The following is a 27766-nucleotide window of genomic DNA, read 5'->3' as shown; positions in this document are numbered from 1 at the left end:
CTGTTATCACAGGTTCTTTGCTCTGTTTGTTTCTATATTTCTGACATTTCACATTTGCTTAGTAGCGTCAAAATATCCTTATTAAAGCTGCAGTGTGTAACTTTTTTGAAGATATTATTTTCACATTTGTTAAAAATCTCACTATGTCCTGAAAATGTGTGAAAAAATCAAGGCCCTCTGCCTCTTCACTGTGCCCCTAATAGCACTAAGAAAAATACACCGCTCCCGAATCAAAGCAACCAATCAGAGCCAGGAGGCGTGTCTTTGCTCCGTCATTCATGGCCGTGTACAGGAAGCTTATTGACACACAGCACGTCAGTAGTACCTGGTCCAAAACCAAGACAGATAAACGAAAGACCTATGATGAAAGGCAAGCTAAAAAGAGAGATTTAGACTGAGCCCGAAATAAAACGAGGGTAAATATCAGAGCTGGAGAGAGCTAAGAGTTCTCAAAGGATTCAAAACTGATTCAGTTAGCCACATCTCTGCTTGATTTGCTTTATTTTTAATTTTTTTTTAAAAAACCCACCTAAGATACGGCGCAAACCTAATATTACTTGACAAGTAGCTTGATGAAGCACTGTAAGAAAATTGTAGCCAGATAATGAATCGTTTTAGCATTACCCGCTAACTCAACCTCAGTATAAGTATTGTTTCCATACCTACTTTTATTTGTCCCAACATATGTTTTGGATCAGAATTAAATGTCTTTAGATTTGGTGAAATGATTTTACTATGGGCTGCACCTCTCAAAAAACATTAAACTAAATATTACAAAAATGTTTGCAACATTAGCGCTTGAGTCAGCTGTTGGTAATCCAGCTAATACCCAGGATTACCTGGGTATTCTTAAAGTATGCTGTTTCACATAACAGCCTACTGATTTTGTAATATATTCTTTCTATTTTATAACACTTCAGCACTGAAAAGTATTTGCTCCATCTTCTACAGCATATATTTTTTGCAGATTAATTTTCGTGAGTAAATATTGAAAATGCAGTAGCAATGTGTAGCCTTAGTAGCTACTGTATATATAATCTGAAATGGCAAAATAATTTAGTGGAAATCATTATGATTTTCTGGTGCAATGCTGTGCCATGAATGCTTTTTGACATTCTGTCTGAATGTTCAACAATGTATTGGACATGTATTACGGTTATCAAATAATTCATATGCCACAACAGTAGAACATTGTGGGAAAAAATGCAACCGCTGTAAAACGTGTACATTTAAGAATGAGTGGCCCCTGGATGCCTGTCAGCATCGACCATTGGAGGAGCTAAAGGATTTTCATGTTCACTCCCTCGTCTTACAACCATGAGACCCACCAGCATGCTGTGCTGTCTGCGTTCCAGCTCCCACCACACAGAAGCTATTGGAGACTCAAATCAGCAGGGGTCAGGGTAAGAAATACATTTTTGTATCAAACCATCACTGCTACTCATTACCTTACCAGTGAAAACTGGAAATGAAATTAATTGTAATTAAAGAAAGATAAGGCAGAATTTTATTTTTGATCACAAATATTTTACATGTTTTCTTTCTCCTCAGGATTTATGCATTTGAATATGAATCAAAATATCTGGCACATCTAATTATTTATGCTCTTTCAATAGGTCAGACATGGCTCCACACACAGAGGCACATGAAGGCATCATCTGTCATCATAACTCAAAATGTTCACATATTTACTTCTGCAGAACTACTTTGGAAAAGTTTATTTCTTTTACACATATACAAAAGAAAACATTTTTAAGATGTTAATCCATGGTTTAAAGAGAGTCCTGGACATTGTATGATTAATATAGGCCAGGGGTTTTCATCAAGTTAAAAGTTTATTATTCTAACATACTTCAGGAATGTGTGTGGGAAAGTTGTCCTTTTGTTCTCAAACATGAGCAACTGGGAAAAAATATTTTTTAAACCCTGTATTGAGAAGCATTTACAACAAATGTAAGAGAACACACTGTGTGTACCTTGAGATTTTCCTTAGAATAAAAGAAAAAAATATGATAGTTATTGTACTTTTTATTATTTTCCCCATTTGCTATTAACAAAATTGTGAAGGAAAAAATAGAAATGGTATTTTGTGTACGTAGTCCACATCTGTGTGTGTCTGTGGGGGTACATGCACATCCTAAACCTGAATGTTATTGGTCAGTTTACTTTAGTTTATTTGGCGGCTTGATGCTCTGTGAGCTAAATGTGACTATGCCATGAAGCTAGCTAAAAATGAATAACTGGACTTTTAAGACTAATGCAGTTCTGAGAGTGGTCGCTCTGACCCCAACCGAGCTTTTTATCCTGCATGTGCTTCTATGATTCTCCATTGACAGACCGTGACATCTTCTGCCCTCTTCCTCAACGTCACGCTAGACTAGGGAGTTAAACAGTTATATCTAATCAAAACGTTTGCCAGAAGCAAACATCTTCCTCCTTCTCACACCTTCCTGTCTTTATTATTTAATAAAACAAATGTAAAAAAATATGTACTTGGGATGACTTCCAGTTTGGGACGCCAACAGGATGGCGCCTTAAGTTAACTGCTCCCGATCAACACTTGATGAAAACCGCACAAATGAATTGAATGTAAGTGTAAAACATAACAGGAATGTAATGAAAGGTGGGAGAAGAGCAAGAAGACAGAATAATGTCAAAGAATTTACGGAAACATCTGGACGGACTTTGAATCGCGGCGCTGAATGTCTGAGACCGAGAGCAGCAAGCAAGACCATGAGGAGGAGGAAATGGCACCTCTAAGGTACAGACCTCCAGGATATTCTGGAGGAAATCAAATTGTTTAAGAAATCATTTTAGATGGACTTTGCTTCATTCAGATGTAATATAAAGAGGAAAATGAAAGAAGAATAGTCTGTTGTTATAACAAAAAAACTCTAAATAGTAATAAGTTACATTTCACTAACAATGCATGGATTGTTATGCTACTTTTTTTTTTTGTCTTCCTATTAGGAAAGGGTTCCACCTTCCCATTGCCAACCATTCCCAGTAGTCATTGATTTTTTTTTTTCATCACATTTTTGTTATTCTGCAAGGTGAGACATTTCAGCTCCAGGCATGCAATCAAGTCAGGGACCCCTCCTTAATCTAATTAATAACCATTGAACATGCTAACAACAATCAACGCTAATTAAAATTTGTGCTTGTTGACAAGGGGTACAAGCATCATCAAAAGGAAGGAGAGGAGGGGGTTGTGTGTGAGAGATTGGAGGGCGTTAATCAGAGCCTCTGTTCATCAGAAGTTAACAAAGTGCTCCAAGCCACACTTTAAATTCAGATGCTCCCATGACTGTGACATAGGCTACTGGCAGGAGGAGCATGATGGGTCTCAACTCCACAGAGCTCAGATGCTCTATGGCACAGTAGACTGTTCTGCATTGAAGCATTCAGCTTCTATGCACCAACAATCTGGAAAAAAAAAAAAAAAACTTCCAAAAAATGCAAAACAGCTGAAACACTGAGTTCCTTTAAATCAAGACTGTTTACAGCTGCTTTTGTACCATAACAAATGAAACATTAACCAACATATTTGATGTATATGATTTTGGTGATGACACTCATCAAATGTAAAGTTTGTTTGATTGTTGACTGTATGATGTTTTCTCTATAACTTTGTACTTTTGTGTTTTTATTATGTAAGGCACTTTGCTGCTGAAATGTACTGTACAAATACGATTGATTGATTGATTGATTGATTGATTGATTGATTGATTGATTGATTGATTAATTGATTGATTGATCAGAGTTAACATGATTCCATTTATAGCATCACAAATTTTACCAAAAAAAAAGAAACCCACATATTGGTCCTTACAATATGGAGGACCAAAACTGACGTAATTAAAGACAAAAGCAGAAATATATAACTTAATCGCTGGAACTGCTTGTGATTAGTCTCATGATTGCTCTCTTCCAGACAGAGCTGCTCTCTGATAACATGTCCGCCGGTCCACTTCGGTGGCTGAAATGTTGTTTGCAGAGATTTAAATCAAATCCACAAACTGTGCTACCTTAAACTTCTCCTGAAGTGAGTACAAAAAAACAGAGGACAGCCGGCCAGAGCTGGTGCTAATGGAGATGAATCTCGCTAGGGGATGTTGAATATTCTACCCAAACCTGTCAAGTCTCTGGTTTTGGCTTGGAAAATACAGTTTTTCACCCCCATTTCCCGCCGTGCTACCGTATTATTATTTTCCCGTAAATATCCCATATTATGCCCCCACCACACCCCACGCTCTGACCTTTTGTTACCCGGACAACAACATCTCTCGTATTCTCAAATGCAAAACTTGACAGGTATGATTCTACCAGATGTGTCACACACATCATCACGTCTATCATCATTGATGGATTAGACCTGGTTCTGTTACATGTCGATCACCTGGGGGAACCAATCAGATGTCAAGAGGGTCCAGTGCCCCCCCACCCCTCTCCTTCTCCCCCCAGCCTCCCTTTCTTGTATCCACCTCACCCATCTGCCTCTGTTTGTCACAGTCTTTCAGCCCCTCACCCACCTCCACCCTTTCCCATGCAGGGTATCACTTCATTCCTCCTGTCTTCCTCTTTTATTTCATAACTCATCCATCTTCCCCTATTTCCTCTACTCTTTCTTGTTTTCCATTCACTGTCCTCTACGTTCCATCTGGTGGGTCATAATAAGAATCAGGTCCCAGAGGTCTTATTCCCACATCTCTTTCTCCCAAGTCTACGTCAACAAGTGTCCCACATCATCATCACCTCATGTGGTTCTTCTCCAGATGTCTCCCTTCAATGAACCTTTAAACTCACCTCATTCTAGCGTAGTTCTGTCTGGTGAAATCCACTTTAAGTGGGTTCTGATGGTCTTAACTTCCTATTTTAAATTCATGGTATATATTTCCATTTTAGTTGGAGTTTTGCTCTTTGTAACAACATCTTTTTCTGGTATTTTAATAAACCCATACAAATCTATAAGATTCAATTAATATATACAACAAGCACCCTCGTATATGTTCCCATTGCAGTTGTGTAGGACTGAAGACCCACAAACCTGACTTTTTTTTGTTCAGATAATTAGCTATTTGTATCATTTCTACCTGATTAATGGCCTTTATGGTGCTAATCTCTCTGGCATGATGCTGTTTTACACTCTCTGCTCAGCAAGCAGCATTTTCTCATTAGACTAAAGTGAACAGCAAAAGTGCTCATTTATGTAATTGATATGATTGAACATATTTTATATGAGGTGTTTCATCTGCTGGGGGTTAGCTCTCTCTTAACAATTGTTTCATATTATTCCCTCACACAGTGGGTAACACGCAGGACAATTAAAACACCTTCAAAACAAAATGAGAAGCTAGAGGGGAATTTCAACAATTACGATCTGCAAACTGTCAGTTGTACAGCAGCATCAGAACACTGGAAATCACTTTTTCTACGGCAGAAAAGAACTTGACCTGAATATGGTAGCTAAACTTGGTGGTTTTTACTTCTTAAATCTTTCTGAAATAAATCCAATCAATTCATCACAGTCAAACCAGATGCTTGATAGACAAAACAAAATAAGACATACACACAAAAACCCAAATATAGCCCCCAGTTATGATTGTCAGGAAACCTCACACCGGACCTAAAGCGAAGCAGATTCCAATCCTCTCCAGGCTTCCTCCAGATTCTGGGACCTTGATTTTCAGCTCTGTAATTCTTTCTCAGGAAAAAAACACTTGAGCTCTGTCACTGTTATGATGCTATAATCAGCTTGTGTATGGTTGTTTACTCTGAGTATTTGTTTTGGAAGGCTAAGCTTCGAGGCTATTATGGACAACACCAGCCACCCTCTGCACACTGTCATCAGCAGCCAGGAAAGCAGATTCAGTGGGAGATTGCTTCTTCGACCAACAGACTAAGGAACTCCTTTGTCCCTCGTGCAATGAAACTCTTCAACTCCTCACTGGAGGTTGGAAGGAGGGCTAACGAGAGCACAATAAAAACAGCGGGACTATAGAATCGGGCTAAATGTTAACGTTTAAAAAAAATTTTTTTTTAAGTATTTGATGTATTGGTGCTGCGTGGAAGATTGAACTGATTCAGTTATTCATCCCAGAGGGATGAATAAAGTTTCTATCTATCTATCTATCTATCTATCTATCTATCTATCTATCTATCTATCTATCTATCTATCTATCTATCTATCTATGCAGTGTCTGAGCAGTAGAGGCTGAAGTCTAAATGTCTGTTTGAATACTCCTCTGTCTAAAGTGTCCTGTACTGAATCAGAGCAAAAGATTATTTATGATTTTGTTAAGATGTGCTTATTTTGTTCCAATAGATCGACATGCACATTGTGTCTCCAGCATCTAAATCAATCTGCATGTGGGTCCAACAGCTGCCTAACTGATGCCTTAATCCAGTCTGTAAGTACTGCAGCACTTTGGAGCGCGCCCAAAGCAAACACAGCACAACGGTGACCAAAGAGCTGCCTCTCAAACAGAACAGAGAGAATCTGACAGAACATCTATGAACTATAGATCAAGTCAGCCTTGTATTCACTTCTGCGCTGCTGACCTTTGACAGCTTCCTCAGCATTGACCCTGTGGGTCATGTTTCTGTGGCACACACACTATTCAACATTTAAAGATTTTTCAGTGTTTTATTATCTAATTTCAGTGTTTTTCTAAGTACTAAGAGGAGAACAGACTTAATTTATTATGATTCCAGTTGTTTTGTTTTGTTTAGTTTTTTTAACACTACTTGTTCTCTTTATTTGGTAACAACATTGGGTTACAAAAAATATTTTTTGGAACTTGTCTATGTTTATTCAACTGATTTAGGATTATTTTGCACCACTGAATCCAAAGATGACATCAATTTTTCGCAATCAAGTCAGTGTTTTAGTGTAATTGTCACAATCTGTGTTTTTCTGTGTATTTATTTCGAGTTTTCTGAGTCTCCGTGTTGTCCTGTCCTCCCTTTGATTGTTCCCAGGTGTGTCTCGTTCCCTGATTAACCCTTGTGTATTTCATGTCACCTGTGTCTCTGTCGGGTCCTTGTCTATCTACCAGTCAGTCGTATGCGTCTAGCTGTTTGTTTCTTGTCCTTTCGTTGCTACCGGCGTTGAGCCCTGGCTTCTGCTCAGCCGTGCCGCCTGGTTTTAGGACTGTTTTTGTGTTTTGGAGTTCTGGATTTTCACCATTAAATCACCGTAATCATCTCACCCTGGGTCTGCTGCGTCTGCCTCACCATTCACACCACCACAGCTTATGACAGTAACCTGATTTAAAGAAATCTGATCTTCTGACTAAATCGATGACATTTTTGTGACATTATCAGTAAATTTCTGTTATTTCTCATCCAAAAAAACTTTTAGGAGGAAAAACATGTTTTTTATTAGTGTATTAATTAAATGTTACAAACTTGGATTTCTGTAAATTAAATAATAGACACTTTTAAGTGTAAGTACATCTGAATTGTATATTGCGTCTTCATTGTGTAAAATTCTCCGTCTCTTTCCTGTCCTGATGGAATCTCTCCTCCTGCTCATCACTCATTGATCTCAGATTCTCAGGAAACCGATCCAGATGTGAGAACAAGTCCTGCATTTTGATGCTCATGTTGCTCCATAGTTCAGAAAGTTGACCTGATTGAGCAAAACCAATGTGATTTTTGGATTCAGTTCATCAACATGACCCTAAAACAGTTGGAAAAACCCCAGACCATTTTTTTGGCTGTTGACCAGTGTAATCTGCCAGGAAAGGGGCAGAGAGAAGCCAGTCGATGTTTCTAACCCTCCACTGGGTTTTTTTTGCCGTCTCCAGCCTGTGGTGCTGGGTTCTAACCACTGACCATACAGTGTCCCATCATTACATTATTTCTGACAGTAGTCTGCTGAGATTTGATGTACAAGAGAAAAATAGTTTCCTATAGGAGTACAAATAGTTTCTGAAACTCCACACTTTTCATCAATTTCCCTGTCAATATGAGGAATATGTATACAGCTATCTGGAGCTGATTACTCAATAGTCATATCGGAGAAGATAGAGAGAAGTGTCTGAGATATTTGAAGTCATTTTCCAATAACTAAATATCTAACATGTTAACCTCAAAAAGGTTTATGTTAACCAATGTGACACCGAGGACACCGGCATCCTCAAGACAGCTTAAAGGTGTTAAAACAAAAATAAGAAATGGGAAATTATAGCACACTTCTTGTATACTATTGTTAATGATTAAACAATGTTTTTCTTTACAGATTGTTAACATGGATTCCATCCATCCTCTCCCACTTACACTCCCTTTACACACCTGAATAGGTCCTCCTGTTTCTAATGCTCTGCAGTGTTGCTGCCTAAATCTGTTTATCAATGTGCCAGGGTTTTTTAACAGGGCAGTTCTGAGTTCATTTTAAATGCAAAGGGAACCAGAAAACATGGCAAAGGTGAAGGAAATCTTCATAGTGAATATTCTCAGACAGAACAAGTAAAAGAAGAGCTGTAGTGGATGGAGGTGCTCAGTGCGACATCATGTCAGCTGGATGAAGAGATTCCTTCCTTTCTGTTTTCAGGTGTTTTGTGACTCGGATCAGATGGCCAAACCTTCTCACAATTCTTCTTTTGATGCAGAGAAGCAGAAGCTCCGTCTCCCTTCCCTATGTCCTAGTGGACACAGGTCCTTAGCTGACCTCGTAATAGGGTTAGGCTGTACTTAGCATTGGCCACATAGGTCATTGCCTAGAATGCCAAATTGTGAAAAGGCGCTGCTGCAACAATTGAAAACACACAAATAGCAACAATGTGCAGAGATGACTGGCGTTGTTTTGTCCTTGTGAGTGAAACAGAAAAATATAAAGAACCAACCAGCCGCCTGCGCTGCTGTTCTTCATCCTGATGGACTTCCCACCGTTGTTCCTGAAGTTACCCAAAACCTAAAGAACCTTAGCAGGCAGGTCTTTCTGTTGTTACAAGCTGTTTCACTCTTTGTGTTTTACTGTTGATTTTATAGATTTTTACTCCATATAAAGTACGTTATTGTTTATAGTTTGTATCATCTTGTTGCCCAAGCAACCAAAAGTTTTATTTTAAACATTATTTCACATGTATTTAGTCAGGTGTGAACAAGAAGCGAGTCTCTGCTTAGTTTTTCAGTCAGTTAACTTCCTTTGACCTTCCTCCTTTTTCACAGAAATAAGTCTGTTAGAGGGGAACACATGGGAACACCGTGTCCCTGATTTAAATGTTAAAGTTTTTCACCTTTTCACCCATCTGAAATGTGTTTCACAAAATAATTTGACTGTTTGTCATGTTCCAATTGGAAACAATAAATGATAAAACAAAATTAAATGAAAAAAAGAGCTTTTCCTCAGAAAATATTTGCGGATTAAGTTATTGAACCATGTCTTTATTGCTGGAGAAGAACAGAATAGATCTAAATGTTTAGCAGGAATACAAGTTACTTTTATTTAATTTCACTTTTGGATCAATAAAGTATTTCTGAATTTGAATTGAACCTAATTGAATCTCCTGTTAGGTTCTTTGTGCGTATTGGTCGTAGAACATGTTGTTGCTGTGCTTTTCTTTTATGATAAGGGTTTGATTTGATTTTCCTTGACTGGCTACAGTACCTGCTCTGAAACTACTCTTTTAATTTGCAGACTAGGCTTAAAACGTCCCCAACGGACAAAGCTTATGGTCAGACCGGTATCCAGGTCATCCAGAACTGGTTCTGTAGTTTTGCTGCTAGAGGATGTAGATCCTACATTCACTGCAGTTACTACTGATATTGAATTCCAGTTGTTTTCACTGGAAGATACTGTTTTCACAGTATCTTCATCTTCACTTTGTCTGTAGAGTTAGAACTGCTTGCTGCCTTGAGCCGGATTCTGATTTACCAGTTCTCCCTGTGTATGCTTGGATTCCCTCCACCCTCTTCCCACATGCAGGTCTTTGGTCATTCTAAATGACCCTGACATGTGAGTGTGTGCATGTCCTGTGTTAATGTGTTGATCCTGTCGATATGTCCAAGGTGTACCACACTTTCCACCCAATGCCGTATGAAGATGGCACCGGCCCCCTGTGACCTGTAAGAATAGATGTGTAGGAAATTGATGGAAGAGTGAAAGGCTTGAAAAAAAAAAACCTAATTATAGCACTGAGCCAACCAACAGGCACTCATGGAAAAAAAAACACAGAATAACTCTTCTGAGCTGCTGCTGGCCAGACAAAATAAAACACACACATACACAACCCACAAAATCTGTTTCAGTATGCAAAAATACCAATGTTTGTGTTCCTCACTACCAGTTGTTAATTTAACATTTGATCTGTGATGAGATTTTTTTCTGCACTTTGTAACACCTACAATAGACACTGCTAGAGAAGATTGACATGAAACATAAAATGCAGGTCTCATCATGTGAACTGGCAGGCTGCAGGAGAAGCATCGGCAAGGAGGACAGAGGGGACAGAAAGATGGTGGAAGGTGGACAGAGATACGGATCGACTGCAGCACTGTGTTCCCTGCCAACACTACTGAGCAGAGAAATGTCCTACTGGGTAATTACATGAGCATCTTTAGCACACACCGGCACACACTCACAACACTGACCTGGCTTTTGTGCCTCCCTGTGTTAATAAGTGTTCATAATGAACACAATCCATAGGTCCGCTGGGTTCAGGTCCTCTACAACCTTGCTGTGAGCTACAGCAGCCAGATAGCAGCATGAGGAGACACCATGCTGCAGTGGTGTTACGCTACTGCCCTCACATGGACATCATTGGCATTAATACGCTCCCACAAATCCTCTTTCAATGAACTGCTGAGTAAACAAGAATATAAACATGGTGAGCACCAGAAATGTCCAGACATTCAGTAATTCAATTTAACAGCAAAGGTCAGAAGTTGAGCAACATTTCACAATAAATGTCGCCTTAAGGTACTTTCAAACATTTCCATTCAGTCACAAACATTCTAATTGATCCTAGTTATCAAATAGGACATTAAACTGAGTAGATCATTTAAATCCATCTGTGGAAACCCAGCAAATTGAATCAAGTAATTGATAAAAAATAAAATACATTTTATGCACTATGTACAGTACATAGTGCATAAAATGTATAGATGTATTACATAAAATGTATTTGGACACATAGAAGGTGTGTCCAAAAGTTTGGACACACCTTCTAATTCAATGGGTTTTCTTTATTTTCATGACTATTTACTATAAGGCAAGAAATCCCACTTATTAACCTGACAGGGCAGGTTGACCTATGAAGTGAAAACCATTTCAGGTGACGACCTCTTGAAGCTCATCAAGAAAATGCAGAGTGTGAGCAAAGCAGTAATCACAGCAAAAAGTTGCTACTTTGAAGAAACTAGAATATAAGGGCTATTTTCAGTTGTTTTACACTTTTTTGTTTAGTGCATATTTCCACATGTGTTATTCATAGTTTTGATGCCTTCAGTGTGAATCTACAATGTCAATAGTCATGAAAATAAAGGAAACTCATTGAATTAAAAGGTGTGTCCAAACTTTTGGTCTGTACTGTATATTTGTGATAGAACGTTCAGGTAAAGTGGAGTTCAGTTGACATGTGAAGGTCATTGACTCTGATGGGCCTGCAGTTGAATTTCTCTCAGCAAGGCGGCCTACAAACCTGACTCAGTTCTACTAATCACACGCTCCAGACGATTTGCACATGACTCACCCTGAAGATGCAACAAACAAGATGGAGCTGGGAGCTGCTAAACAAAAGCTACAAGAACGAAAAGTTACACTGCTTACTTCGACTGAAAGCAGTAAATTTGCTATTAAAGTAATATGTTGGCTTTACTTCAGGCTTGGGCCTAAAGTTAATTTTACCTAAATACACTGAAATCTGATTCATTTCAGTGTCATTTAATACAAACAGCATGTTGAGGGGGGTATGCATCTGCCAGGGGAATTGGTGGGGTTCTTTTGCAGGGAGAAGCAGAGAAGAAACCAGTTGCCTACATTAGTAGGACGTTCTGTCTGCGAGAGACCAGATATTCGGCAGTGGAACTGGAGTGTCTGGCTATCAAATGGACAATTGACTCTCTCAGATATTATCTTTTGGGGCGAGAGTTCACTCTTGAGACTGACCATCGGGCACTGAAATGGTTGGAAGCCATGAAAGACACAAACAGTCGCATAACACGATGGTTCCTGTCTCTTCAACCTTATCGATTTAAGATGGGCTACATTCCAGGAAAAGAGAACACAGTTGCAGACTTTTTGTCTCGCTGTGAACCACAGCGAGTCTCCTGAAGGGGAGAGAAGTGTGAGGGATTTACCCCCCTCAACAGGTGTTGTTGTTTTTTGTGCTTCCTGTATTGTTGCTTTGTTTAATATTTTGTTTTGATCATCCTCTCTTTCCTTTGAAGTCATGTGTTGCCATGGAGGCGCACCCATGAGCAGTGATGCCTAGGACCTGGTGTTTCCAATTTACCTTACTGGGAAGGTCCATTGTTTGAGAAGGAAGAGAGATGTTTGTTTTATTTTTTGTTTGGTCCCAGCTTATTTTTGTTTTTGTTAAATTGTTAGTTGTAATTCTGTGAATATTTGTTTAGGAATATTGTTTAGCACAAATGTTTGTTCTTTCGTTTACCTGGAAATGTAATTGTTGTCTCCGCCCCTTAATCAGTCCTGGCCATGCTTTAAAAGCCAGGTGGTTTGAATCAGAGGGGTGGCTCCCTCTTGTTTGGAATGTTTGTCAGTTTGAAAATGGTCATGTAATGTGCAAAGAACTGATAAAGAAAAGATTTAGAGCTCTATAATGGCTGGACTTTGTCTGATTTCGGATCGCAAACCAACACAGCATCAAACCCAATGTTTGTGACTTTAATCCTTTATTGTTTAAACTTAAACAATGAAACTGAAACACATACTGTACATCCTCATACAATTAGGTAACACACACACACAAAATTTACAAATGTAATAAAACTAAAAAGTTGTGAAAGTCGCAGTCGGATGTAAACAGTAAATTTCCTTGGTTTTCGTCCCTTCGGTCTACGAGGCACAGAAAATATCTGCAAATATTAAGGGGCGAATTCATTCTGACTGAAAAAGAAAACATGGTTGGATCAGCAGATTAGCTCCAGACAGGTCAAGTTTGATGATTTTTACAGTGGACAAGGTGTGTAGACAATCACACCTACAGATTGTCCAGAGTGGTCACCCTGGAGCTCTGTCCAGAACCCGTCCCAACCTTAAAGGTTAACGGTGTAGCCGGACAGCCATCCTGCAGTCGAGCCATTCCAGCTTTGTGAATGCGCCTTTATGAATAGAAAGCATCTCCTTTCTGTAAAGGTGTGATTTATATGAGCAGAATTGACTAATAAATGTAGCAGCATGTTGGCCTGGTCCAACACATGACTCCTCTATTAGGAATAAGCTTCCACATTCCCCACTCAGCACAGAGCCTTCTCTGAAACGCTGTCTGTCTTTAAATGCCAGCTGAACTCTCTGCTGTTCAAACAAATATTTCCACTTGGATTAATCAACACATTCCATCATTTTATGCTCTAAATGTTTTTGTTTGGTTTTCTATGTTTTGTTACATTGGTTTTATTTTTAGTGAGGTGGCCTTGTGTGCCCTGGAAAGAGACTTTAAAAAAATATGTAGTAATTATTATGAGATGCTATTAGAAGCAGGAATCGTTACCATGGTTATTTGGGCGTGGTGTCAGCCTTCCGGGTTCTTATACTAATTTACACATGTATTTATGACAGGCGGTCCAATCAGGATCAGCAGCTGCGCTTTATTTCACACAAATTGGGATTTGTGCGCAGCTGCATGATTAAGAACCACACTTTTTAAAAATGTGTTCCTACACCAACTTTTAGCAGGAGAGCTGTGCATTCTTTTTCTACAGAAGGGCCCTGATGCTGTCAGGGGGATTCCTATCATCACATCCAGAAATGGTAAGAAGATGAGGCTGAAGAACCACATCTCCCACAATGCATTCAAAAAATGCTGTTTATCCACAGCAGTCATCATAGGATCTCTTAGTTGCTCACTGATAAACTCTGCAGACTTCATACATGACATCAGGCGACAACGTTCAAGGGATCCTCGGCTTTATTAAAGCAAGCGAAAGAAGTGCATGAAAATTTAGACACAGGTTGGACTTTATAAGAAGAGTTGTGAACGGCTGTAGGGCAGGCTCTGATGCTTCAGGCCATGCCTGTTAACCTCTCACTTACTTCCCAAAGCTTCTTTGCCAGGCCATCATCTCGCCCGTTAGCTCCAACTTGTTGCAGCGCACAGTTGGAGAAGTATCTGCCACTGAGCGGCTCGATGCCCTCCTGGAGGGCGCAGTACAGGGTGGTCTGACATCCTCCGCTGGGGTCCAGGAGGAACAGCTTGGCTAAGGGCATCATGAGGAGCTGCAGCCACTGGCTCAGATTACAGCACAGTTCTGTGTAGATTACTCCTGCAGTGGTCAGAGGTAATCCAAAAAAGCTTCACTGTAAACGGCCTTACTGAACATTTAAAGAATTAAATGACATCATAAAACTCCAGCAAACCTTTACAGAAGCAGCAAGAGATGCAGTCACTGACCTGGGTGCAGGGTGTAACAGGTAACATCAGTGCCTTCCAGCCGGTTGGCCAACTCCCTGGTGAAGAGCACATTACAGAGTTTGCTGTTACAGTAGGCCTGAAGGCTGGACCAGGCAGACTGGGGGGGCACCGCGTCTGTCTGTGGAGCCAGCAGCTGGAAGTCGATGCTCCCGAAGCGGTGGAGGAGAGCAGACACGGTGATGACTCGGCTGGGGCCGCAGCGCCAGAGCCGCTCCAGCAGGAGGTTGGTCAGCAGGAAGTGACCCAGGTGGTTGACCCCAAAGGCCAGGTCGAAGCCCTCCTCAGTGCAGCCAGGACTTATAACACCTGAAACACAGAACCAATCACGAGTTATTTTTAGCTTCTTTTATTTCTGTTTTCATGCAACACACAGTATAAAAGTACTAACTGGGAAGCGACTGGTTGGTCAAACATCACCTGCATTGTTGATGAGGATGTCCAGTCTAGGTTCAGTCTTAAGAAAGGTTTCAGCAAAACTGCGAACTGACTTTAAGCTTGCCAGATCAAGCTGCATGAACACCACCTGGGGGTTGCCGCTCTCCTGAAGCACAAAGCATTAAGTATGGCTGCAGCAGGAGGAAAATAAAACAGCATTCTCAGTTTATATTTCTACTAGTTAGGGCCTGCCATACCCATGCATCGCTATGGCAGGCACACCTAATGTTCTACACCTCAAAATAACTGCTGCTTCCTACTACAGTTAATGCGACACGTACCGCTGCGTGCCCCCTCACTATATATATCAACACATGCGGCTCGATCTCGTGAGGGGAGCTATTAGTTTTGTTGGCATTTCGAGTAACTGTGGCGACATAATTAACAAAAAACGAGCCAAATTCAACTCAAAACAGAAGACTGACACAAAACAGTGTCAGTTAAACTCAAAATAGACAGAATTTAGTCTGCCCCTCTGAGCTGCTCTTTAGAACCACAATGATTGCAGAATGTCAGAACTACAGACATGGTGGAATATTCAATTCTACTTCTTTTGTGTTTTATTTACCGTTGTCATAGCAACTGAACTAACGGGAGGAAAAAGAGCGACGGCGGTTCTAGTTAGCTGAGGTATAAAGCTACTGTACAGGAGCTGTTGCGTTCTGTTTTTATGTACAGATTGCTTAATATGCTGTCAGTTATCAGCTATGAAAGAAACGGTTCTGAACGTTGTTATTTAGATCATTTTTACGTCATGAGTTGAATCTGTTTAGCTATTTTGTGTCTGTGAACATGTTGGTGTATTAAAAAAAATACAAATAGATTGTATATTCTTTATGCAATAGCATATGGGGTAACAAATGGGGGTCATTCTTAGACTTAAGTGTGTGGTAAGCTGTACCTCTGTATTAAAGGATCTAAAACTGTTTATTACAGGAATAAGTATATTGTATAGAATGACAAAGAAAATAACATGGACACAATGATTATTTTGACGAAAGATCAGATCTGGTGCTGTTTGGAAATGTTTAATAAATGTTAAACCAGAACAGATTCCAGGAGGATTAGTGAAGCACAGATTTGTTTCATCATTCCTACCTGTTCTTTACTTTTTACAGGAAAATCAACATCTGTTACACATTGACACCAGTCCTGGTGTGTGTAACAAATGCTACAATCACAATCTTTAATATGGTTTCTGGAGATGTTGGCATCAGGGCCGCTGGCCCAAGCCTCCATGGGGGTAAAGCAGAATTTTATTTTGGGGCCGTCTATATCTGCTATTAATTATTACTGCAAATCAACAGACGACTAGATAATTCGAACAACTGCTATAAACTCATTGCATCTCTGACTAGTGCTGTTTATGTTATATCTTATATGCATATCATCTAGTGGAGACAAAAGCTACAAAAGACTAGTATGCTCTGGACTTAAGATGGACACATGTACACATATTCATGACATGCTTTCATTAAAGTAATAAATGTAATTCCAGTACCGAAAAATTAACTTTATACCAGGTGAGTCTATCTAACCTGAGAATGTGAATCTGTACTGGGCTGATTCTGTGCCTTCAAATCATTTTAACAATGCTCCTGTAGAAGATTCATAACTTATAACTTATAAGTCTGAAACAGGAACAGGTCTGAAAAACAGTCAGTGTGCTACACTCAAGAGAGATTCATTTGATGCATCAAAGAGTGATGTCATCACTGCTGATGTCATTGTTACCAGTAGAACTGAACATTCTAATGGTGCATTCACATCAAACACGTTTTGAGCATCAGGTGAGTCTGGTTTATATTCAAAGTCTATGTAGAGTGTTGGATGTGTTAGATGTGTCAAACACTCCAAACGGTTCAAATCGCGCCGCGCTAGACGCTGGAAGCGCCGCAATAGCCCTCGACGCTCCTCCACATAGACTTTGAATATAAACCAGACGTGCCTGACGCTCAAAACACATTTGGTGTGAACGCACCATCATATGTCCAGTGTCACTTTAGGTCAGTGCTTCTCAATTCCAGTCTTTAAACCTCCTGCTCTGCATGTTTTAGATGTGTCTCTATTTCAGAACAGCTGATCCAAATGATTGCATGATCTCTTCTGCAGTCATCAAGTACTGCAGAAGCCTGTTAATCAACCTCTGATTCAATCCAGGTGTGTGGCAGAAGGGGAACAACTAAAACATGCAGAGCAGGGGGCCTGAGGACCGGAATGGAGAAACACTGCATTAGTTCCATCATATTAGGACCAAAGTCCAGTCCTAATATGATGGACTCATTACTTTGGGTCAGGGGTAACATTTAGAGGTAAGGTGCTAATTAAGTTTTAGTTAATGATAGGGTTAGGAATATTGGGATTAGGGTTAGGCAAAAACGCAGCTACTATAAAATGAAGGAAATCAATGCAAAGTTCTAATGTGGGTCGAAATAGTTTTGACAAACCTGTACAGCATTTTGTTTTCTAAATCATTATAAACAATGATGGTATAATGTTAGGTTGTATTTCTGCCAATTGTGTAGCTGCAGTACATTAGTAGTCTAATGTGTTGAATGTGCTGAGACACATTCAACACATTAAAAACCAATCAGAACCAAAAGTTTGTCTTTTGGTTCTGATTGGTTGTTTCTGGACAGCAGCAGAACCAGAGGACTTTTCACAGATTCTCTGTTTCATATTCTACTGTCAGACACTTTTAACAAATATTCATCCATCCATCATCTAACACACTTATCCTTGCACACACACATTCACACTTTAGGGCAATTTAGAGAGATCAATTAATCAATTAATTTTTGATCAATTTTAACTGATCAGTTTTTATATAGGAAAGATTTAATAATGTTTCTTATGCTGTTTTGAACTCTGAAACTGATCTTGTTTTTTCTCCATTGATTTTGGAGTCAGGAATTTTATTTGTGTTGAGGCCCGTGTTTGTTTTTGTTTCCTAAATTTGTGTAAAGCCTCAAATTTCAGAATAATGCCCAGTTTCAGCAAAACCTGGGTTTAGATAGTGACCTAGTTTAGTACCACCTGGGTGTGGGTCGGCGTAAAGGTCGAGCCGGGCACAGATTGGCCTTCATACCAATGCCAACATGAAGGCCCTCCATGCAACCAGTGGAGGTTGGTCGCATGGACGTCTGTCTTCCCTCAGACCTCCATGTTTGTGTGGAGGTTTGGTTTTGCCTGGACTCCTCTGGTTGCAACCTGGGAGTGGGTCGGCACAAAGGCCGAGCCAGGCTATGCATGGAGACCCCTTGTTGATTGAAAGTCTGTCTTTCCTCAGACCTCCCTGGTTGATTGAAGGTCTGTCTTTCCTCAGACCTCCCTGATTGATTGGAGGTCTGTCTTTCCTCAGACCTCCCTGGTTGATTGAAGGTCTGTCTTTCCTCAGACCTCCCTGATTGATTGAAGGTCTGTCTTTGCTTGGACTCCTCTGTTTGCAGGGAGCCTTCTGTCTGCAGGGGGGTCTCTGGTTGGGTGGAGACTCTAAGATGGTTATTTTCCAGAGCAAGTTTCAACTTCACCTTCAGGTCTGCAACCTGACCCTGCAGAGCTTTCATTGTTTCTTCCTGTGCTTTGAATTTGGAAGCTTGCTCAGTGTGACTTTTGAGCTGCTCTTCATATTTAAGCCTCACTCTGTACTCTTCTACCATGACTTCTATCAGACCTTTGTTGCGGGAGGCGTATTTTTCAGCCTCCCTCTTGAAATACTCCAGCTGTTGAAGAATGGTCTTGTCATCTGTAACTTTAGAAGAGCAAGAAACCTTTGCTGCATCTTTCATCTCTGGCACGTTTCTTCCACGTTCACGTTGGACTCGCAGGTGATGTTCTTTTACTACCATTTTTTGCAGTTTCTCAATCTCCTCCTGCTGTAATTTGACTTCAGCCTGACACGCAATCCTTCGGTCTCTTTCCTCATGGAGATCAAAAATCTTACTCTGCAACTCATTTTTAAGATCGTCTACCTGCTTTGTCAGATCAATGACGTGTTGGCTTGTCTCTTCCACGACTTCCACTGAGGGGGTAATCTCGAAGCCAGCAGAGGGAGTTGTTTCCTGCTTGACTATCAATGATGTTGGACTCTCAGAGTCGCCGGAAGGACCCGATTCCCCCTGGATCTCTGCTGATTCATCTTCCGGTTTAATGGGGCTGTCTATGTCTTCTTCAAAAGAAATGACAGCGTCGTAGTCGACTTGGATGTTGAGGTCCATAATGTCGACCCATGAAAGCTCAGCTGGAAAAGCTTCATGTTCACAAGCAATCTGTTGTTGCTTCATGTCGATGTTCTGGTAAATTCTTGCTTCTCTGAAAGGCTTGTAATATCTGGAATCGATATCCCGCTAGTTTCGATTAATTTCGAACGTGCTCTGAAGAGTGATCTGTCGTGATAGAACTGAGGAACAGGTCTGAGAAAACTCTGTCTGTGAGCTACATTCAAGAGAGAGATTCCTTTGTGGTATCATAGAGTGACGTCATAACCGCTGATGTCATTGATACCATTGGAACTGAACATTCTGACACACTGTGTAACCACTATTACACATGGGATTATTGTGGCCCTTTAAAATGAAGCTTACTGAAAATTTGAAAATAAAAGCCTCTATAATCCTCTCAAGTTAGTGCACTGTCTAAGGCAGTGCACTAATATTAGCCTTTACCATAAAATAAAAATCCCCCAGGTTAGTGCACTGCCTTGTGCAATATTCCTCCGCTAGAGTAAGAAACAGAGTGAATTTCTGACCCCAAAACAGTTTTAACTCACCCTCACGCCCACAAATATGGCTCTATTGGTATTATAGTCGGTCATGATGACACCATCTCTATCTCATCGCTGCTATTACTGTGAGTGAGGTACAGATATGAATCTACTACTATCAAAGACGTGAAATAGCTCTCTCGCACCCTCCAATGGTTTTTGAATAAGTCTCACGGTTCCTGAACAGGAAGGAGTTGTTCAGACTGCTTTTTCCAGAAAAACTGACTGTGTCTCACAAAGATAGAATTCTTTCTCCACCTTTCTGTCTCATACACATAACATTTGGCTGAGGGAAGAGCTGCCCTTTAGAACTACAATGATGGCTGAAGGTTAGAACTACATTAATGGCGTAACACTGAATTACTAGAGAGGAGGGCTAAGTTTGCAGTTAAGAACTACAATGATGGTGGAACTCTGAGTTACTACAGAAGGAGGTTGAGCAGAATGTTAGAACTACAAACATGGCAGAATGTTTTGGGCATTTTATAACTGATTTAACCCAACCATTGTTACTCATAGGAATAGTGTAGCCATTTAAAATAAAGCTTACTGGAAATTTCAAAAATAAAGCAAGGCAAGTGAATTAAAACATTAGTACAAACTTTAGAACAAGCATTAGCATTTCACTGCCCCCATTAGCATTAGCCTTTTCCCTAAAAAAAAAGCTTTTAGCTTTTAGTTATTTATTAGCAACGCTTAGTACACTGAATGGAGTAAGTCAATGTAAGACAACATGCTAGTGATGCCCCACATGCTACTGACAACATTTAGGCTAATGTTAGAAATATGGCTCATTTTAACTTGTACACTAATTTCAACATACTGAATGGCATAAGTCCATGTTACTCAACATGCTTGTGACTCTCCACATGCTACTGAGTACATTGCAGCTTACTTTAGCATTGATGCTCATTTGTAGCATCAGAACGCTGGGTTCCAACCAACGGGCACACTTTTGGCAGGCCCTGTTTAAATTTCTTCCGAAATTTTCTAGTTTTAGTTCTGCTATTTGTTTTCCGCTCTGTGCTGAGGCTCATCTTAAATCACTGATTGATTCATGACTTTTCTAAAATATGGAGAAATAAAATGAGTCAGGGTTGCACTCCTCGATCCACAACTTCTGCTTATCTTAGGTCAGATCACAAAGGTTGATGGCTGATTACCGATGTTTAAAAAGGCTGACTTGTCGATTCCAAATTTGGACGATACCACTTTGTTTCGTCTGAAATGTCTCTAAATATAGCAAGAAAGTTACTGATTGGAAACAGTGCGGTGACTATTAACTGCAAGCATTCAGGGTACAAGAAGCCTTACTGCCTGCAACAAAGAGTTTGGTGTTGCAGTAGTGTGACGCAATTTTAGGCGTCAGGTTCAACGCCGCCTGTCCAGTGAGATGCTAGATGGCGGTGGAAACGCTCTCCTGGATACTCTAGATCATAAAATAGAGTACCGACCCCACCAACCCATGCTATACCACTTAGTGGAAATTAACTATTACATTCTGTGAAGTAAAAGCCCTGGCACGAAAGCAATCCAGTTTTGGACAGCGGATCTGAATGGTCGGGTCTCTGTGTGTCAAGCTGACTGGGTCTTACTGAGCGGATATCAAACGCTGCAGCCTCAGCCTTCTCCTTGTTGCGACAGGCCAGGATCACTCGAGCTCCTCTCTTTGCCAGTTCCAGGGCGGTACTTTTCCCAATGCCAGTGTTGCTTCCTAGACAGTAAAACCAATTCACAAACATATCAAACTCAACATCTGATACAGCAATGCTTCATCGGACTGCTAGCCAAAGGCAAGACCCAAGATCCTTTTAGAGAATCCTTTCCATCCATAGCATACTCACATTTACTGCACATTTTAAATTAAAAAGTTCTGAAATTGATCCATTAATATTACAACCTTAATCTAGTATGGGGAGTAGTAATACTCCTGCACCTACTATGAACTGTGATCTGGGTTGTGAAGAGAATCTTTTTGTGAGATTCTTTGACGAGAATCAATGATTAAAAAGTGTTCTATTATCAACAGGACCTTTCTAAAACAAATTCCATTAGCAGGGATATACAAGTTATTTTGGTTTGTTCATGGTTCAAATATGTCAGAGTCGAGTCCAAACAGAGATGAGAACTACAATAGCTGCTAGTCATTCCACCTCTCCATCATTTCCTGCCTTTCAGGTCTGGTTATTTCATGCCCAACATTTTCACGTTTTATTAAACTGCTGCAGGGTGTTTGGTAAATCCAACCACTCACAGATTCTTCTTAAACTGCAGAGTGGATGTTTTCTACCCACACTGAATATATTGTGGTTTATTTCTCCTTGTCTAAATCTACACCGAAATATTTACAGACACAGGGCCACTTACAGGTATGAAAATGGAAGTAGAAGGGAGGAAATGGCTTCAACACTTCGAATGGAGAAACTGACCTCAAGTCACCAAAATGAAATAAATGAGGAGCAGGAAGATTTGCTAGAAATTTGGGACATAAGGATTCTACCAGAAGTAGTTACACTTTCATAGAAAAATAGACTTTATATTAAAATGACAGAGCTGTATGTTGTACCAGACCTTCAGCTGTAGGCGGTTTTTCAATGTGAATCAAGCAAAACAAAAAAATATCTACAGTGCATTTATGGTTGTTGTTGTTTTTACTGTAAACAGCCAATGAAACACTTTTTATTATTATTTTGTAATATAGTTCATGCTCATGATCCCTCAGAGTCTCATTCATGAGATTTCCTGATCTTTTCCTTGATCCATTTTAAAGTAATCAAATGCTTAGTCTAACTGGACTAAGCTGCACCTATCTTGAAAACTAACATATTTAATTTTCTTTTTATTGATCACTAACCCAAAGTGAAAAGAAAGTGTTATAAATGTTGCTCTATCGGGACAATGTTATTTGTAGATCTTTAAACTGCACTGTATTTTACTTATAAGCAGCCTGGCAGTCTCACAGCTTAGGTTCAAATTTAAAACTGAATTGCTTTTATTGGATAATTAATGACCCTACAAGAGACGACCTATTTTCATCATCTGATTCTGCTTCTAAATATGTAACAAAAACTAAGTTGTTGCACATAATTACACTGAATTATATCACTACTTCGTGTTATCTATAACTCCATGTTACATTCTATTTCCCTTATTGGACCAGTTTTTTTTCCTTATAAAATGACAGACTAATAAACCACATAAACTAGAAGTGGCCTCCAGTAGGAATGAAATCACACAGCATGTCCTACAGTGGACTATGTATAAAATATGGAAATGACTTTAAATCGGTTGTCATAACGTAAGAATTTTCTTGCGCCGTTTTATCCGACTTTTCGGGTAGAAAAAGACCAAAACTGCAGAGGAATTTCTCCTGAAGCCGACGGAACCGGAGATGGACTTAAGTTTCTCGTTTTGTTCTTTTTCAGAAGTTTTTTTTTTGCATGTGGTTTAAATAAACAATGGCGTCCGTTTACCTGTTACCACAACAGTCTTCCCCTGCAGCCTAGCGGGACTCAAGAATCTGGTTCCTTTGAACAGACCGTAGAAAACCAGAACATAGACCCAAACAGATGCTGCTACCACGTACAAATACATGCTGCTGTCTCGAGTCTGTGTTGGCCTCTCTGTCTTCTTCTTTTCTACACATTTGACTCAGGTCTTATGACTGTTGGGCAAATTACTGCCATCTTGTGGCCAACTAATATACCACTTTGCCAAGTACTCCATGTAGTCCAGGTGATTTTTTTCAGGTCGTATTTGGTGCTCCTGAAGAGAAAGGGTTTAGAACTGTGAGGCTGGCGGTGTTTTGTGGGAGTGTGCGACCATCCTACCATAAATCTTGCAACAAATAGATGCAGTTCTTTTTATTCATGAAGATGTTAATTTTAGTGACTAAATAGTCATATGTTATAGAATTGTATTCAGAAAATCTGAATACCATGATAAAGTTTTTATTTTAAAAAAATGTCTGATTTCAACCTATTATTTCTCGTAATTTTAATGACTAAGTTTCACAGATAAATAAAACTCACAATTAAGTGTCTCAGATAATTGGAGTAATAAGATAAACAAAAAGGATATTTTAAAGCGAAATGTCAGGCTTCTGAAAAATATGCTGTACCAGTAGTACAGACTACTAATTAGAGCTCCTTTTGCTTTAATTACTGTATCAATGGGGATGGAGGCAATCAGCCTGTGGTTCTGCTAAGGTGTAATGGAAGCCCAGGTTGAGCTGACGCCTGCCTTCAGGTCTGACTCCAGCCTCAGTCCATAAATGGATTTTATCATCCTGCTCCTCCATAGCAGGATGATTCATGCCAAAGGAGCCTCAACCAAACAGTGCATATTAACAATCTGCTTCCAAATAAGGCATTGATCATCTCTGCTCTCCTGTTAGTTCCCTTTTCCCCCTAAACTTTCACCTACCATCTACCTCCAACATATCAGTGATCTTTAATTTCAGTTACAAGTTTTACACCATTTCAAGTTCAATGTCAAAATCACTTTTATAACTTCTTTAGGTTCTCTGATTTAGCATTCATTTATAATTTTATGATAACCATAACTTATTAGTTACTCTTATTATAATCTTAGTGTGAGTTATTACAGACGTTTTCTGAAAAGAAACCAAGAATAATACATGATTATACATGGATTATACTCACAAATGTAAGTGTAAGTATTATTATAAGCAAACCAATATTAATAGAAGTATTTTACTTTGAATCTTATTCAATTACTCAAAATGTTTAGATTTCATTCTTTAAAACTTTCATGCTTTGAAATAAGGAATAGTCTCAACTATTCTTATACATCTTACTTCCTCTTTTTCCAGGAAACCTGCTCTTTCTATTTCATGACTCTTTCTCTGTCTGACTATGATTTCTTATGATTAGATAGAAAAAAGAAGTAGACTTAAAGCAAAGTCTGCAGGAGACAAAAGCAACACACACAGGACCAGATTTATTTTATTGAAGTTTAAGTCTACTGTTGGGCCTGGACGTCACTTGTGTGATTCATTTTAAAGATAACGTTATTTATTGTTACTGTTAAACTAAAATCTCCAGCATGGGGAAGTGGGATGAGCTCAGGTTTTCTTGACAGGGTTTCAATAGCTGCAGGACATGACCATCAAAATGGCCACAAATAAAGGCTTAAAATATTCACTCTTTGTATAAGCTGCACTTTCTGAAATGAGTGACAAAAAATATTGACATTTTTCGCAAAGGTCAAATTGTTTGAAATGTTCTTTGAAAATATTTTTATTTTTCTAGTTTAGATTTTCTGAACTTGATTTGATGTTATTCCAGCCCCGAAGTTGGTACTGACATATATTTCATCTCAGACCTTGACTGGTTCCTGTGGGTCAAACCTCACCAGAAAGCTGTGATAATTTAAATGAAGCTGTTTAACAAGGGCCCAGTGTTATTAGTCTACAATGTAATTAAACAAATGATGTCCAAGTAGCCATTTGCACTTAGTGAATAAAGGTTTCACTGACTAAACATTTAAAAAACTGGGAGGGACCATGGTGAGGGGGAAGGGTTTATTCTAGATTTGCTTTTAAACCTGTCTTTACAAAACATTAGATACTTTGTGAAAAGTCCCCTCCAATAGTTCCACTGCCACCATGGAAAACTGATTGCCGCTCACACTAAACACTGTATAGCACTGGTTTTAGCTGTTTTTAAGTGAAGTTTATGGCCCTTAATGCAGCATCGTCTGTTTTATGGGCTTACAAACACATTCCTACTGGGAATAGCAGCTTAGTCATAACCAAACCTTCTGGTTCCACTGGTCTGTTAGTGGAAGATGAGGTGTGTGAGCCGACCTCAGTTCTATCTGAACTCATCATTCCTGATAGAGTTTCACACAAAAACAAAGTACAATTTTGTTCTTTTGCCTGTAATGCTATCATTTCCATTATGTGTGAGCCACCTGAACATTAAGCTAGCACATCCCAGTGTGAACCCTTGTGTGTTGTCCTCCTATGTGAGAGAGTCAAACAGCAATGTGGATCCACTGTCTGAGGAATGAGGAGCTTCAGTTAGGGTTAAATATCACTGCTGTACTTTTCCAGTTAGACGTTCTTCACTACCCGACTGCTAAATCCACACAGTGGCTTGTCTTGGTATATGTCTCCTATATTTTATTTAAATATAAGATAATAATACTCTGCAATTCTGGAAAGTTAGTGAGTCTTGTTATACGATGTCCATTAAAGCAGATTGAAGATTTAAGTAATCTCTGTTATTATTGATAAAACAGAATCTTAAATAATCAGGGGCTATTTATGTCATTTGAAATGTCTACTAAGGTATTTTCTCTTACGTCATCCAGGTAAGAAGCTGACAGTTGGATCCTGTCACCCCACCCATCCTGTTACCCCACCAAACCTGCGAAACCAGAAACCACTCAAGAGAAATCTCCCAACTGGTTATTTTCCACTGGTTATTGTTTTTTTTTTTTTTCCTTCTTTAAAAACATTTTGAACTCACTAGTAAGAAAATCTTCAGTACTAATTCATTAGTCATTACTAAAACAGATGCAATATATTTAAAATGTGAACACAAACAGGTTAGACTTCTGGGTATGAGGAAACGTTATCTGGTTGGTATCTGTACACATTTCACATCTAACCGAGTTACAGAAGAAGAAAGTTTAATCAACGGGTTCACATCTGAAACACATCTGAGCTCTAGTGAAAACTGTTGTATTCAGGTGGCTCAGAAAGACTCTTCAGACTTCCATTACTATACATTTGGTCATGCATCGTAATACTTGCCATCATTTCAGCTTCCATCACTTGATTAGTTTTAGCCACAGTTTTCAGTCAGTTAAATCAAGCGAGGCCATCAAGTTACACCTACTACCAGCTAGCAGAAAACACAAGTCCTTGTCGCGGTTTAAACGGAGGCTTCTCCTTCTGCCTTAGACAAGACCACACAGTCTCTCACTGATCTCCCACAGCTTCTTTGCAGCAGCATCATCCCTGGCTTTAGCAAACAGATCTCTAACGGTGCAGTTGGAGAAGTAGCGTCCACTGAGGGGCTCGATGCCCTCCTGCAGGGCACAGTGGAGGGTGGTCTGGCATCCCTGGACGGTGTTCTTGAAGAAGAAGGTGGTGATGGGTTTGAGGACGATTTGTAGGAACAAGCCAGTGTTCCTACCAAGCTCTGAGCTGATGGCTCCTGCAACAACACAAAGTAGATAAGGTGAAACGATGAATGATGCTTGTCATGCCTGGTTGGTAACCTGTTACACAAATACAGCAGATGAGTGTGTCCCTCCCTGAACTCTCAGTTGTTCTAACATATTTCAATAAGCAAATGTATAATTGTGTATGTGTCAGAAAGTTCTTCATCTGTTTCACTCCTCATCTTGGCTGTTTAGCTGAACGCGAGCAACATTTGTTCTGCTTCTAGATTATAAGATGTCTGTGAAGTAAACATCTTATTGTGAAGTAGACGTCTTATTATCTGCATCACATTTTGCTGATTAACATATTTGTCAGGTCAAATGGAGACTGGAAGATCCTCTGGTGGATCAGAGAGAAGCATGTTGATGTTTTTAGCTGTTTTTGGTGAACAGCACAACAGTGTTGTTCTAAAGTGCTTTATAAATAAAGTTGTATATTTTGAAAATCTTTCCAACAGGAACAGACGGGAGCTGATTGGCTAACATGCACAGTTCAAAAGCCATTTGATTTGTTAAATTGTGCTTGGTTCAAATTTGCTCATGCAGGCAGGATGCCATTTTGCATTTAGAACATTTTGACTGAAAAATGTGGTACAAAGTCTAGAGATGAACTCAAATGAACTGGTGCAACGGAACCCTAAAAGAACTGAAAGTACCTACAAACTGAACCAACACTGTTGAGGCATTTGAGTCACAATCCCTCCATAAAGATGAATGAATGAGTGATAAGACCACTGAGATGACCAACATAACGCTAAAAATGGTTTGACAACCA

The 27766-nt window shown here is 39.6% G+C and overlaps 2 protein-coding genes and 2 long non-coding RNA genes across 5 annotated transcripts in view; 2 read left to right on the top strand and 2 right to left on the bottom strand.

Annotated features, from left to right (window-relative positions):
* The first annotated feature begins 982 nt into the window (after nt 1-982).
* On the top strand, nt 983-13464 carry LOC114161529 (uncharacterized). The gene is made up of 3 exons (XR_003599038.1): nt 983-999; nt 3206-3211; nt 12290-13464. It is a non-coding gene; the product is annotated as an uncharacterized LOC114161529 (long non-coding RNA).
* Nucleotides 13465-13624: 160 nt separating this feature from the next.
* LOC114161528 (dehydrogenase/reductase SDR family member 13-like) lies at nt 13625-23441 on the bottom strand. Of its 2 annotated transcripts, XM_028044839.1 has the most exons (6): nt 23268-23441; nt 21390-21508; nt 15015-15138; nt 14577-14903; nt 14219-14448; nt 13625-14091 (listed from the first exon to the last, which is right to left on the bottom strand). In XM_028044839.1, the coding sequence occupies exons 1-6, from the start codon at nt 23386-23388 to the stop codon at nt 14077-14079; spliced, it is 936 nt and encodes a 311-aa protein (XP_027900640.1). In that variant the 5' UTR covers nt 23389-23441; the 3' UTR covers nt 13625-14076. The 2 variants fall into 2 exon arrangements, with proteins under 2 accessions (XP_027900640.1, XP_027900639.1); XM_028044838.1 differs by having other exon boundaries at nt 13741-14448; nt 23268-23440.
* LOC114161530 (uncharacterized) overlaps nt 19388-27766 on the top strand; it is a 17517-nt gene continuing 9138 nt past the window's right edge. Inside the window, exons 1-2 of the long non-coding RNA XR_003599039.1 lie at nt 19388-21092; nt 23033-23035. This is a non-coding gene — a long non-coding RNA (uncharacterized LOC114161530). The remainder of the gene's footprint in view (nt 21093-23032; nt 23036-27766) is intronic.
* The window catches only part of dhrs13b.1 (dehydrogenase/reductase (SDR family) member 13b.1), a 3045-nt gene continuing 1711 nt past the window's right edge, over nt 26433-27766 (bottom strand). Inside the window, exon 5 of the mRNA XM_028044837.1 lies at nt 26433-26984. Within this exon, the coding sequence (XP_027900638.1) occupies nt 26725-26984 (260 nt within the window). The 3' untranslated portion in view covers nt 26433-26724. The remainder of the gene's footprint in view (nt 26985-27766) is intronic.

The sequence above is a fragment of the Xiphophorus couchianus genome, chromosome 18 (genome assembly GCF_001444195.1).
Source record: "Xiphophorus couchianus chromosome 18, X_couchianus-1.0, whole genome shotgun sequence".
NCBI classification, from domain to species: domain Eukaryota; kingdom Metazoa; phylum Chordata; class Actinopteri; order Cyprinodontiformes; family Poeciliidae; genus Xiphophorus; species Xiphophorus couchianus.
Note: the sequence above shows the minus strand (reverse complement) of the source record. Positions and strands in the feature narration are given on the sequence as shown.

Bases quoted from the DNA above. Each gene is read 5' to 3' on its own strand.
- LOC114161528 (XM_028044838.1), bottom strand. From the start codon at position 23,388: ATGTATTTGTACGTGGTAGCAGCATCTGTTTGGGTCTATGTTCTGGTT. The intron at 15,139-21,389 runs GTAAGACCCAGT...TTTGTGCTTCAG, and splicing joins CAGCGTTTGATATCCGCTCA to GAGAGCGGCAACCCCCAGGT. The intron at 14,904-15,014 runs GTGATGTTTGAC...TCTGTGTTTCAG, and splicing joins CATCCTCATCAACAATGCAG to GTGTTATAAGTCCTGGCTGC.